The following is a 12,750-nucleotide window of genomic DNA, read 5'->3' as shown; positions in this document are numbered from 1 at the left end:
CTTGGTAAGAACCAAAGTTCTGTTTCTGCTGAACCACTGTCAAGTTCCCTCGGAGTTGTTGCTGCTTTGGAAGCCTTGCAGTTGCATCCACAGAACCAGAACTGACCTCGTTCCATTGTACAGGCATGTTGTTCTTGTTCATGCCTTGCGGATTGGCCATTTGCTCTGGATCTGAGCAAGCAGACTCTACGTGACTTCCGTTGTTGCTTGCCATGCCCATTCGCCGCTGCCCATAGAATTGCTGTTGTTGTTGGGAGGTCATATTACCATGTAAGTCTAGTGCATGACCACCGTTGACAGAAATCCCTGGGTCCTGATTTGAGCTACCATTCTGGGACTTGAGGTACTGTACCATGTCATCTGGTAGCACCAAATCATCTTCTTGCTGATCACCTCCATCAGTGGCCATATTCTCCATTAAAACATTCTCTGAAATACTAGGTGGCCTCTGGCTGAAGGGATGACGATGCAAGCTGCCATCAGACCAGGTGTTGCTCTGCAAGTTGAAAGTACGTCGATCTATCGCAGGCAGACGTGATAGGGTCATGTTGCTGATACTGTTGAATCGCTGAACCCTCGGCAAGGAGAGCGGGTCGATAGTTGTACGACGAACAGGATCGCTTGCTCGTCGTAGAAGATTAGCCGGAACTTCATGAGGCATCATGCCAGGGGCGCCATAGCCAGTGTCACTGCAGCGTCTTGAGTTGACTACACTTTGGGAATGGTGCAAATGTGCCGAACTTTCTTGCGAGTCATTGTACAGGGCCATTCTAGTTCTAAGACTCATGCGATCCATGTTGAGCAGAGGTGTTGGTGGTGCACCCCCTGTGGCTGCAGCGTATTTTGCTTTGAGACGGTAGTGTTGAGCCGGCGTGAGACTTAGTAAACTTGTGAGTCCACCTGCACCACCACATTGGCTAGCTTCGCTGGAACGGCGTGACAGATCTGTGGAGATGGGGTCATAGGAGTCTGCTGAACTGACGTTGTTGTTGCGGACACCAAATTGTGAAGCTTCGCTAGAGCGACGACTGGAGTAGCAGGGTGAAATACCGGAGGACCGACGACTTAGCGTGTATGCTGAGCTCATTGTGCTGGTGGAGCTGTCTCTGCGTTCTTGCAGCTGATTTAGCATTGTCATCTCATACGAAGACAAGTCTCCTAAACGTTGGGTCGGAGGTCCAGGCATCTGACTGCCCATATTTGGAGTCTCCAGCAGTGAGTCTGAAGAACAGAGTAATGAGAGTAATGTTACTTTCTCAAAATGCATGGGAACACAATGTGGGAACAAAGTAATAAATAAACCAAAATGTTTTGGCTGCAGTACTCACCAATAGAAGGTATTGGAGGCAGCTTGGTATTTCGGACTTGAGGTGATGCATTCGTCCAGCAGCAGGGGTCTCTTACAGTTTTTAGTTTTTCCTTCTTGATGTTCTCAAGATTTAGTAGTCCTCCCCTGATTTTACGCAGCTGGAGACCCACTCCTGCAGAAGTACCTGGAGAACCAGTAGAATCTACTACAGGCGTGTCATCTAAAGCACTCAGGTCCCCCAAACTGCCTCCACTGTGCATAGCCATCTCTACTCCACTGTCATTGTTGGTGGCACTGCCAAGTGGCGATGGCTCACTGCTACATGATGACTGACCACCAGGGCTGGACTGATACATCTACAAAGAAACAGTAATGAGCAAAGGTCAGTTCCACTGACATTTTTGGCACAGAATCTCAGTAAAGTTTGTGGAATTAAAGAAATTGTGCTAAATTGGAATTGTTCTACTGTTAGTCTGCAGTAAACTCAGTTGATTTTTTTATTAAAGATTTGGACAGCACAACTATACCAAACATAACTGAAGTTGGGTTTTTGAAAAATAACTGATATTGCCATGCATAAAAAGACATTGCTGCAGTGCTCACCTCAGTACAGTCTGTCCATTATTTTCAAAGAGAAGCAAGTTAGTTAAGAGGAAAGGAAAGGGTTAGTGTATTAGATGAGGCAATGGTTAGTACATTAGTTTGAACTCTGCATTAAGAGCATTTCACACAGTACATGATAAACAACAATATCTGAACATGCTGTATCTCTGCATGAGGTGATTACTGTAAATACTGTATATCTTACATGCAAAACGCTAATATCTAAAATAAGTCAACAAAAATAAGTAGTTATGGCATTTATTCCTCCATAAAATAGGTTAGACACCATCTTTAACAGTATAAGTATGGACCAGCAACATTTTTCTCTTCCATGTTGGTTTTTTTGACCACATAAAAGCTTAATTTATTGGTTGTGATAAAAATCACCTTTGATTGTTCAGTGACATACCAGAGTAACAAAAAAAAAAAAACAACTTTTGTTTTTCATTATCTAGTGCTGCCTCTCTCCCAATGAAACAAACCTGTGAACTTGTGGTTACCGTACACTGTGTAAAACTGCTTTTAGTGACAGAACATCTCATCAGTGATGTAGTAATTTATTAAGAACAAAACAGACTATTCTTACCACTGTGTTTTCCGTCTTGATAGATTTGACATGCTGGCAATCCTCCACTCCTCGGATGGTGCTGTTGGCTTCCCCTGACCCGTCTGTTCTTCCCCTTGCATGCTTTGCGTGTGCCTCATTTTCTCCATTCCCTTTAGGAGGGTGAGGTTTAGGTGGTGCATCACCACGCTGCTTCTTAGTGACATGTGCGTCTGGACCATGAACGGTCTTCACATGTTTCCTGAGAGAACTAGGGTCGGTATAGCGTTTTGTACAACCTGGGATCTTACACACATATGGTTTCTGCAAAGGAGTGACAGATAGCTTTCAGAGGGTAATCAAATCTGACTTAAATAAAATCTCTCGGTCATAGTCTTGAGATGGAAAAAAACAAAGCTCGAACCTCATTCGAGTGTGTGCGGTTCTGGTGCTTGGCTCGGTCTGAGGCATTGGAAAACGCCTTGTTACAACCCTCATGCTCACATACATAAGGTTTCTCCCCTGTGTGGGACCTCAAGTGAGTTTTGAGGTTTTCCAGTCGAGAGTAAGCCTTTGAGCAACCTTCAAACTTGACAGAGAGAGTGAGAGAAAGAGAAAAGCAAGCCATTACATCAGCCATCATCAATCTGAACCTAAAATCAAACAACTTTCGGAGAGAAATCTCATTAAACATGTCAAGAACACGTTTTGGTTATATTTCACCCCTAATTTAAAGGAAAGATACAAAATTATATTTTACTTTAAAGACAATGGAGCCTTTTTTGGGATTACTAAGATTTCTGGCAATATTTTAATGAGAATAATGCATAGTTTCTACACGCACAACACACACACACAACCACAATGAAAAATACTTTGCTTATAGGGCAACATTTTTCCTGGACAAGTTTTTCGAGAGAATTTCCCTTAAATATCTTTTTATTTTTTATTTTTACAGCTTTAAAAATCTTGCTTGTTCAAACCATGACATCAATTATTAAGATCCATCTTCTGTGTTATAGAATCCTGTGCTTTCATATTCATAATAGTTTAGCCTCTGCATGAACAATTGCCCATTAGTGTAAAAAGAGATCACATTAGATAAGCACAAAATGTGCTTATTAAAGTCACCGATGCCTCTTCTTGTATTGTATAGATCTTGTATATACAGTGGGTACGGAACTTTCCGTACCCACTGTATATATATATATATATATATATACTGAAGGTGTATGGAAACTCCACTAAAATTTAATAAAGACCCACGGTGCATTCCTCTCCTCAGAGTTTAATTATGTCTCCATCCTGCCAATCAGCATGCTCAGAAGTTCACTTTTTAATAGGATGTCAAGCCACTAAAATTGACGTTGAGGCTGAAAACTTGAGAGAGCAGATCAGCGTGCCTTCATGATGTTTAAGGAGAGTAAATGTAGCTGAGATGAAAAATGTGTCCTGTTTAAAATCAAGTGTTCTGTTGAAATAAGAAACAAGCCTATTTCTGTAAAGCAGTAGCTTGCTCTACTTGTGGGTCCAGAAATAGTTGTGCTTATTCTTGCAATTAAAGATAAAGACAGTATAGGTTTTTTAAATAGGGAGGGGTGAGGTAATTTAAGAATGAAATGAGGGCCTGATGAGCAGTGGTGCATCACTTACTGTGCACTTATGGGGCTTCTCCCCAGTGTGTCGTCGCATGTGGACCACAAGCATGTACTGGGCCTTGAAAGGCTTCTGTTCTCGTGAGCACTCCTCCCATCGACACACAAACTCCTTCTTCTCCCCATGGATGTGGTCATTATTGATATGCTGCAAGTAGAGAAAAGTGACAATGTGAAAGTCACAACTGTCATAATTCCTTAATTTTTCACCCATCATGCAAGCCAATACTGTTTTTGTAATAAAGTTTTGGTAATATTTTTATTTTTTTTGATAGAGAAATGCTCACCAAGGCTGCATTTATTTGATCAAGAATACAGTAAAAACAGTTGCTATTGCAATTTAAAATTACTCTTTTTTTATTTTAGTATATTTTAAAATTAAATTTATTTCTGTAATTGCAAAGCTGAATTTTCAGCAGCCATTACTCAAGCCTTCAGTCTCACATGATCCTTCAGACTCACATGATCCTTCAGAAATCATTCTGATATACTGATTTGGTGCTCAAGATTATCAATGTTAAAAACAACTGTGCTGCTTAATATTTAATATCAATATCCTTGATTAAAAAGTTAAAAAGCACAGCATTTATTTGAAATAAAATGATTTTTTTTTTTTTATATTCCTGACCCCAAACTTTTGAATGGTGTGTAAATATACATATAATATTATACAAAATAACATAATAAATAACTGGATTATGTGTACCATGAAAGTTACTTGCTTTGTACTACTCTAAAGCACCTAAAATAACCCTGAATTAAGTTTTTCAGGGAAGAACTTATAAAATAATATCAAACACCATGCCATCATTTTGTTTCTTGGGGTATATAATTTGCAAGCAGAGAGCACAGACTGTAGCCGTAGGACTAAAAAGGGTGTGTAGGGAGGAAGTCCAGACTCTTGGTGTTGGTCTAGTTTCTGAACATCCCTTTGTTTCCCCTTCTGATTCCTTTATCTTGTCTTCTCTGGCTGTAATTACACCTTACACTCGGTCTCGCTTTCCAAAACCACTTCATCAGGTTTCTAAGAAATCTGACTAATGATGGACAGCAATCTTGTAATCCCCACCAACAATTCACTTGCAACTACTTAAAGGGATAGTTCACCCAAAAATGAAAAATTGATGTTTATCTGCTTACCCCCAGGGCATCCAAGATGTAGGTGACTTTGTTTCTTCAGTAGAACACAAATTATGATTTTTAAGTCCAGCCGTTGCAGTCTATCAGTCGTATAATGCATGGCAATGGTAACAAAATCTATGAGAGTAAAAAAAAACATGCACAGACAAATCCAAATTAAACCCTGCGGCTCGTGACGACACATTGATGTCCTAAGACACGAAACGATCGGTTTGTGCCAGAAACCGAACAGTATTTATATCATTTTTTACCTCTAATACACCACTATGTCCAACTTCCTTGAGCGCGCTCACGGCATCCGATGTGTGAGGTCGATGCTCTGGCATAGTTTACGTTAATGGGTGTGTTGATATCCAGCCGAAGAGCAATCAACCATAACTTCAGGCGAGCAGGCTCAGAAGTTGGGAATACGTGGAAAGTCATAACTCCCGAATGAGTTGGCGCGAGAGAACGAAAACTTTTACGTAAACTACGCCAGAGCGCGTACACGCCTCACGCATCGGATGCCGTGTGCGCACTCAAGGAAGTCGGACATAGTGGTGTATTAAAAAATTATATAAATACGGTTCGGTTTCTCGCACAAACCGATCGTTTCGTGTCTTAGGACATCGATGTGTCGTCACGAGCCGCAGGGTTTAATTTGGATTTGTCTGTGCATGTTTTTTTTTACTCTCATAGATTTTGGTACCATGGGCATGCATTATACGACTGATAGACTGCAACGGCTGGACTTAAAAATCATAATTTGTGTTCTACTGAAGAAACAAAGTCACCTACATCTTGGATGCCCTGGGGGTAAGCAGATAAACATCAAATTTTCATTTTTGGGTGAACTATCCCTTTACGACCGTATGTTTGTTTGTGCCTTAAATTTTAGTCTAGTGTGGGTTTTAGAACATAAAACACTTGCTAGACTCAGCTTAGACTGGTTTGGGCTTGTTCTGGAATTGGAGAATGGCAGGAGCCCAATTTCACTGATTCATAACCCCCAAAGGATTCCCGAGCTCCAGGTCTAGGTCTCTTGAGGAGCCAGACTGGCTCGGTGTGTTCCTGTCAGGGCAGTGAGTCTGACTCTGGGCCCAAGTGTCTCTGTCACATTGTGGCTCACAGATTGTTAATAACGCCCAGCAGAGCGGCTGAGGTGTCAGAGGTGTCAGAGGTGGAGAGGGCCACTCCAGAGCTGCTGGCATGATGACGGATTTACTGCATGGCCTCAGGGAAGGTAAAAAAGGTCAGAGGGTGCACAGGGGCAGAAGCCATACATATGAGAGTATATGTGCACAAATGAACACATTCGGCACCTCTGTGGGTATCAACATGCTCATTAACCCTACACGTGTCAGTGACAGGAAAGGATCAGTTACAAGTCTGGCTAAACCTGACGATGAGAAACTTGTCCAACGTGCAACGTGTTTCTAATTATTTACAGTTATCTCAGCTTTAAAAAGGCAGGGAAGCTGTTTGCAATTGGTGTTTGTTTCCGTTTAATCATAATGACTATTTCAAGACAATAGCTGTTGCAAAACCTAGTGAGCTGCCTAGCTAGACAGCATTTTAGGGCATCACATGCACACCCCCAACACAAAGGCTCTTCTATCAAACTTTCTGAAAAATATTAAGCAGCAAAAATATTTCCAACATGTTTCTTGAGCACCAAATCAGCATATTAGAATGATTTCTAAAGGATCATGTGACACTGAAGACTGGAAAATTCAGGTTTGTCATCGCATAAATAAATTACATTTTAAAAAAGGATCTGGGCGATATGGCCAATAAAAATGTTCATATCAGTTGATATCGATAATTATCATGATCAATTTCAAATCTTTATTTCTTTCAAGTTTAAAGGCTGATTTTTGCTCCCAAGTGAAAGTTGTAGAAACCAGACCATTAATTGTGGTTTTAAATGACTTTTAATGGTCAGAACATGACAAACATTTCACGTTGCTGAAGTCTTTACACTTTTCCAAGTCATTTTTCCTTAACAAAATGAATATCTTAATAGAAAAATTAATTTCTTAGTTTCTGCACGTTCTAATGAGTGATATTGTTTCAAATCATGTGCTGCCTGACTTTGATGATGTGTACCTTCAGCACAGTTTGCAGTGCAGGCTGCAATATTCATAATATTACATATTTTTGTCTCTTAGAAATGCACATTTGACACTAGCTTGAGTTGACAGCTTGAGTAAGGATGCAGATGTAAATTTATGTTCATTATTAAAAACAGTAACATTTGTAAAAATTGTAGCCTCATTTTTATATGGTGAAATGTAATTATTCGGACTGTTTAAGTTTTGTTAAATTAACCATTGGTCTTCCATAGTAGCGTACATTTAGATCATGATAACCACAGCTAAAACCACACATATAGCACCTCAATACCATGGTACAAATGTAACTATATGGTTTCTAGGTACTTGTATGTATCTTTGTATCTTACTGACCCCAAACTTTTGAACAGTAGTGAATGTAGAGACATTATTGATGTTCCATGTCTATTAGAATGCTATCTATATAGGCAGGAGACAGCAAAGGCAGCTTACAGGGTTTTGAAAAAGAGCCCTTGTGTTATGAAAGTTAACAGCTCTTAGAGTTAGAAGACATTTCAAAAGAAATCAAAAGAAACCAAATGGTGACTAACATGAACTAGCTGGTCCTGGGTGTCGAACTCTTTGGAACATCCTTCCCAGTGGCAGTTCGTCTCATACACGGCCTCAGGCTCTTGCTTGCATTCATCTTTATCAAGTTCCTCTCGCAACTCCATGTGATCCTGTAGAGGAAAAAAAAAATATATATATATGTGTAAATATGAATTTGAAAAATATTTCTATTTAGCTTTATTTTAATTACTAATTTATCTTGGTTAGTTGCCAATTAACTTTTATTTAAGTTTATTTTTTAATATTTTATTTATTTATTTTTACATTTTATTACATTTTTCAGCTTTATTTCAATTAACAAAATCAATTTTTAATATATCAAACAATAACAACACTGATCAGAAATGCAATGTCATCTGATTGAATGTCCAAAACTGCAGTAAAGGACCATTTTTGTTAAGTGAATCAATTTATTGAAAAAAACATTTGACATAAAATAACAATTTGTTCATGAGACATACATTGCTACTTTTCTAATGAATGTGCCATGTAGATTTTCAGTGAACAACAACTTAAATTTAGGTTTGTTTGTCAAACATAGCTATTGTATGGTTTCAAATAACTAGAGGTATAGAGTAAAAATTGTATAGACCATTTCTATAACACTTTAATGGTGCTTTTGAGTCCATTTTGAAGCTTAAAAACCTTAATGTGACCTAAAGTGAAAGTGGATAAGATTCCACAAACCTGACATCCAGGTGAGATGGGGTGGGGTCCATCTGCTTCAGTCTTCACCTTTGACCTCTTGAAGATCATAGGGTTGACCGTGCTGCTGACAGCCGGGTCTCCACCAGCATTCTGCAAGAGAACAAGGGAAGAGACATTGGAGCCACCATGTCGACGGTTTGGCTGCTGGCATGAGTGGTGATTTCACGCCTAAAAAGGCACCATGCTCCAGATGCCATATTTCACAAAGCAACTCGCTGCAGAGACTAAACAGTTTAGACTGCACTATGAGCATCTGTCAGGTGGAAATATGAAAAGGAAGAAATTATTACACCCAGAGAGCAGCTACTGACTTTGATCCTCAGATGGATTCATAATTCAACAGACAGTCTCTCTGAACAAGCAGGCTCTCTGTTAAAGTGATGCCTTTCCTCCCAAGCACTACAGTATGGGAGAGGCCCCTGTTTTCTATAACTCAATAACCTTGACATGGTTTGCTCAAAAGTGTGGGAAATGTGTTTCTCATAACTATAGTGCGTGTATGTGTTTTGGAGATCAGCAATAAAGCCAGAATGAAAACTTTGGACCGACTGAGAGTAGGTCAGAGGAAGTTTATATTCTGGATGGCCACACTGTTTACATGGGAGTGACAGCAGCTCTTGGTCGATGAGCATTACATAGACTTCTATAGAAGCGGAGTTGCAGAAAAATGGGGATGAATGAAAAGATCAGTTCAGATTGGTTAGTGCTGTTGGACCACCATAGCCATGCTATTCATCTTTGCCACCTTTTAAAGGGTTAGTTCACCCAAAAATGAAAATTAGCCCATGAATTACTCACCCTCAAGGCATCCTAGGTGTATATGACTTTCTTCTTTCAGACGAATCCATTCGGAGCTATATTAAAAATTGTCTTTGATCGTCCAAGCTGTTTAATGGCAGTCAGTGGGTGTTGAAGTGCATCAGTCCAAAATAAGTGAAATAAAGCACATCCATCCATAATAAAAAGTGCCTCACACGGCTCCGGGGGGTGAACAAAGGCCTCCTGTTGCGAATCGATGCATTTTTGTAAGAAAAATATCCATATTTAAAACATAATAATCCATTTAATCTAGCTTGCGCTCACAGTTGTACACGGAAGCAGCTCCGGGCGGATGACGTATGAGGTCAGCTTTGAGCATGCGCCGCTCAGAAGTGACGCACGCGGAAGTGCAGGGGAGAGATCAAAATAAAACACCGGTCACTTATTAGAAGTACAAAACTAGGATTTGTAAAGAAGAATGTCAGAGGATTTCGATATAAGCCAAGAGGAGACTGGTTTTCCTTTGCTAAAGTAAGAAAACTTTGCTTCCTTTGATCCTGTAAACAAACGTTGGTTTTCACGAGACTCACCGGCGCATGCGCAACGCCGACATTTTACGTCATCCTCCTGGAGCTGCTTCCAGTGTACAACTGTTAGAGCAAGCTAGATTAAAGTGATTATTACGTTTTGAATATGGATATTTTTCTTACAAAAACGCATCGAATCGCTACAGGAGGCCTTTGTTCACCCCCCGGAGCCGTGTGAGGCACTTTATATTATGGATGCATGCGCTTTATTTCACTTCTTTTGGACTGATGCATGCAACATCCGCTGGCTGCCATTAAACAGCTTAGAAGATCAAAGTCAATTTTTTATATAACTCCGATTGGATTCATCTGAAAGAAGGAAGTCATATACGCCTAGGATGGCTTGAGGCTGAGTAAATGATGGGCTAATTTTCATTTTTGTGTGAACTATCCCTTTAACACTTATTCTGTAAAAACAATTAAATCTTTAGCAAATCTCAGAATGAATATCCATTTTTTCATGCAGCAACATTATAATATTGTGATGCCTAAATGCACTTGTAGCGTTTCAATTTTGTTGTTAGTTTAATAGTTTAATTTTTTATTTATTTTGAAAAACTAGTATAAAATTATAATGGCAGTTATTAATTATTGGCCATAACATTAAAATAACTATCAGTCTATCTGTATCAGCAAGAATTATTATTATTCATGTATCCTTAAACATTTTATAATACCTAGATGGTACGTTTTTTAAATGTTTTTGAAAGATGTTTCTTATGCTCACCAAGGCTGCATTTATTTGATCAAAAATAGTCAAAACAGTAATATTGTGAAATATTATTAAAATTTGAAATAGCTGTTTTTTATGTTAATATATTTTAAAATGTTTAAAATTCCTGTGATTGTAAAATTGAATTTTATTCCAGTCTTCAGTGTCACATGATCCTTCAGAAATCATTCTAATATGTTGATTTGGTGCTCAAGAAACGTATTAATTATTACAATTGTGCTGCTTAATATTGTTTTGAAACAATATGCATGTATTCAATTTCTTTTCATGATTACTGCCACTTGTAATCAATTTAATACATCCTTGCTAAATAAAAATATTAATTTCTTTAAAACAACCAAACAAACTTATAATAAATTTTTTTACTTAAATTATAAACTATATGATAAAATCTCCAGGTATCTCAATACCTTAGGGACCTTCAGTCTAGATGTTAATGTATAGAAAGAAGCATTTATAAAACATGTCTAGAAATCATAAATCTCTGTAAAATCACCTGGCTGGACTCTGTGTTGGTGTCGGTGCTGTTGTTGTTGGTCAGAGCAGCTGCTGCCACCAGCGTCTGCCTGGTGTTGAGGGAAGGAGAAGGGTGTAGGAGAGGGGGAGTGTGTCCAAACGCATTTAGACCTCTCTGTTGGGACAGCAGCTGGTGGTATGCAACCGGTGTGATAGGATGTGGGAACGTGAAGGAGGGACTGAGACATGAAAAGGGAAAAAGTCACAAACAATGGGCAACCTGCAAAAACATTTACAAAGAAAATCAACACAGATGGGAGAAAATGGCCATTCCTGTACCTGATGGCCCCGACGGAGAGGTGGCCGTAAGAGCTGCTGGCAGCCGAGCTGGAGCGGGAGTTATTGATGTAGGCCACCAGAGAATTGGGCGAGGTGCGGATCATGGTCTGCAGGTCGATGCTGGCATCCGAGACTGGAGAGATGGACAGCGCTCGCTTCCTGCTCAACCTCGGCGTCAGTCTGGGACTGGGGAAACGGGACACTGAAGAGAAAAGACACTTTTTTCACTCACAACCTTAAAAGAGATTGGCAATTCAATTCTCCTTATCTCCAGCATTACTCCTATGCTGGCTTGCATACAACTCACTATGAATAATTTATCAGCCTAATCATACTAATCTCACCCAATGGGTTGTTCTGCCGCATGCCAAACAGAAGCTGCTCAACAACATTGATCTGAGAGTAAAATAAGGCAAATAAGTAAGCAAATAATGTGTGGAATGCTGTACTTACTTTAGGAATGTCTTTCTTCTGATAATTATCTCCACACATTTTTTAAAGGTTTATTAAGGACCCAAGAATAAAAATTCTGATTTTTTTTTTTTTACGACTACTTAGAAAAGCTTACTTAGCAATGAAATGCATATCTGTGTCTTCAAAAAAAAAAAAAGGATACATTTGTTTACAGTACCATTTAAAAAAAAAGATTTGTAATGTTTTTGTTCACTAGGGCTGCATTCATTTGATCAAAAATACAGCAAAAACAGTAATATTGTGAAATATCATTACAATTTAAAATAACATTATATATATATAGAGACAGAGAGGGCAAAGTTGAATTTCCAGCAGCTGTTGCTCCAGTCCTCAGTATCACATGATCCTTCAGAAATCATTCTAATATGTTGATTTGGTGCTTAAAAAACATTTTTTTAGTATTATCAATGTTGGAAACAGTTGTGCCACTTAACATTTTTTGTGTAAACTCTGATGCAATGTTTTCAGGATGAATAGAATGTTTGATGAATAGGAAGTTCAAAAGATCAGCACTTACAGTATTTGAAATAGAAGAATAGAAAACTTTTTAAATGTTCTTTCCTGTCACTTTTGATCAATTGAATGCATCCTTGCTGAATTAAAGTTTTAATTTCTTTCAAAACAAACAAACAAAAAATCTTACCGACCTCAAACTTTTAACAGTAGATTATATTCACAACCACATGAAATAAAAGTGAAGAGTTCAAAGTTCTATGCAGACATTTATTATATATATATATATATATATATATATATATATATATATATTTTTTAGAAATA

The 12,750-nt window shown here is 38.7% G+C and overlaps 1 protein-coding gene across 1 annotated transcript in view; it reads right to left on the bottom strand.

Moving 5' to 3' along the window:
- LOC107661135 (zinc finger protein GLI2-like) overlaps positions 1-12,750 on the bottom strand; it is an 83,645-nt gene that overhangs the window by 2,359 nt on the left and 68,536 nt on the right. Inside the window, exons 6-14 of the mRNA XM_016450599.1 lie at positions 11,497-11,698; positions 11,198-11,396; positions 8,602-8,712; positions 7,896-8,024; positions 4,110-4,259; positions 2,881-3,045; positions 2,499-2,780; positions 1,329-1,665; positions 2-1,221 (exon numbers count right to left, since the gene is read on the bottom strand). Of these exons, the coding sequence (XP_016306085.1) occupies positions 2-1,221; positions 1,329-1,665; positions 2,499-2,780; positions 2,881-3,045; positions 4,110-4,259; positions 7,896-8,024; positions 8,602-8,712; positions 11,198-11,396; positions 11,497-11,698 (2,795 nt within the window). The remainder of the gene's footprint in view (position 1; positions 1,222-1,328; positions 1,666-2,498; positions 2,781-2,880; positions 3,046-4,109; positions 4,260-7,895; positions 8,025-8,601; positions 8,713-11,197; positions 11,397-11,496; positions 11,699-12,750) is intronic.

This window comes from Sinocyclocheilus anshuiensis, unplaced genomic scaffold, assembly GCF_001515605.1.
Source record: "Sinocyclocheilus anshuiensis isolate Anshui unplaced genomic scaffold, SAMN03320099.WGS_v1.1 scaffold2056, whole genome shotgun sequence".
NCBI classification, from domain to species: domain Eukaryota; kingdom Metazoa; phylum Chordata; class Actinopteri; order Cypriniformes; family Cyprinidae; genus Sinocyclocheilus; species Sinocyclocheilus anshuiensis.
Note: the sequence above shows the minus strand (reverse complement) of the source record. Positions and strands in the feature narration are given on the sequence as shown.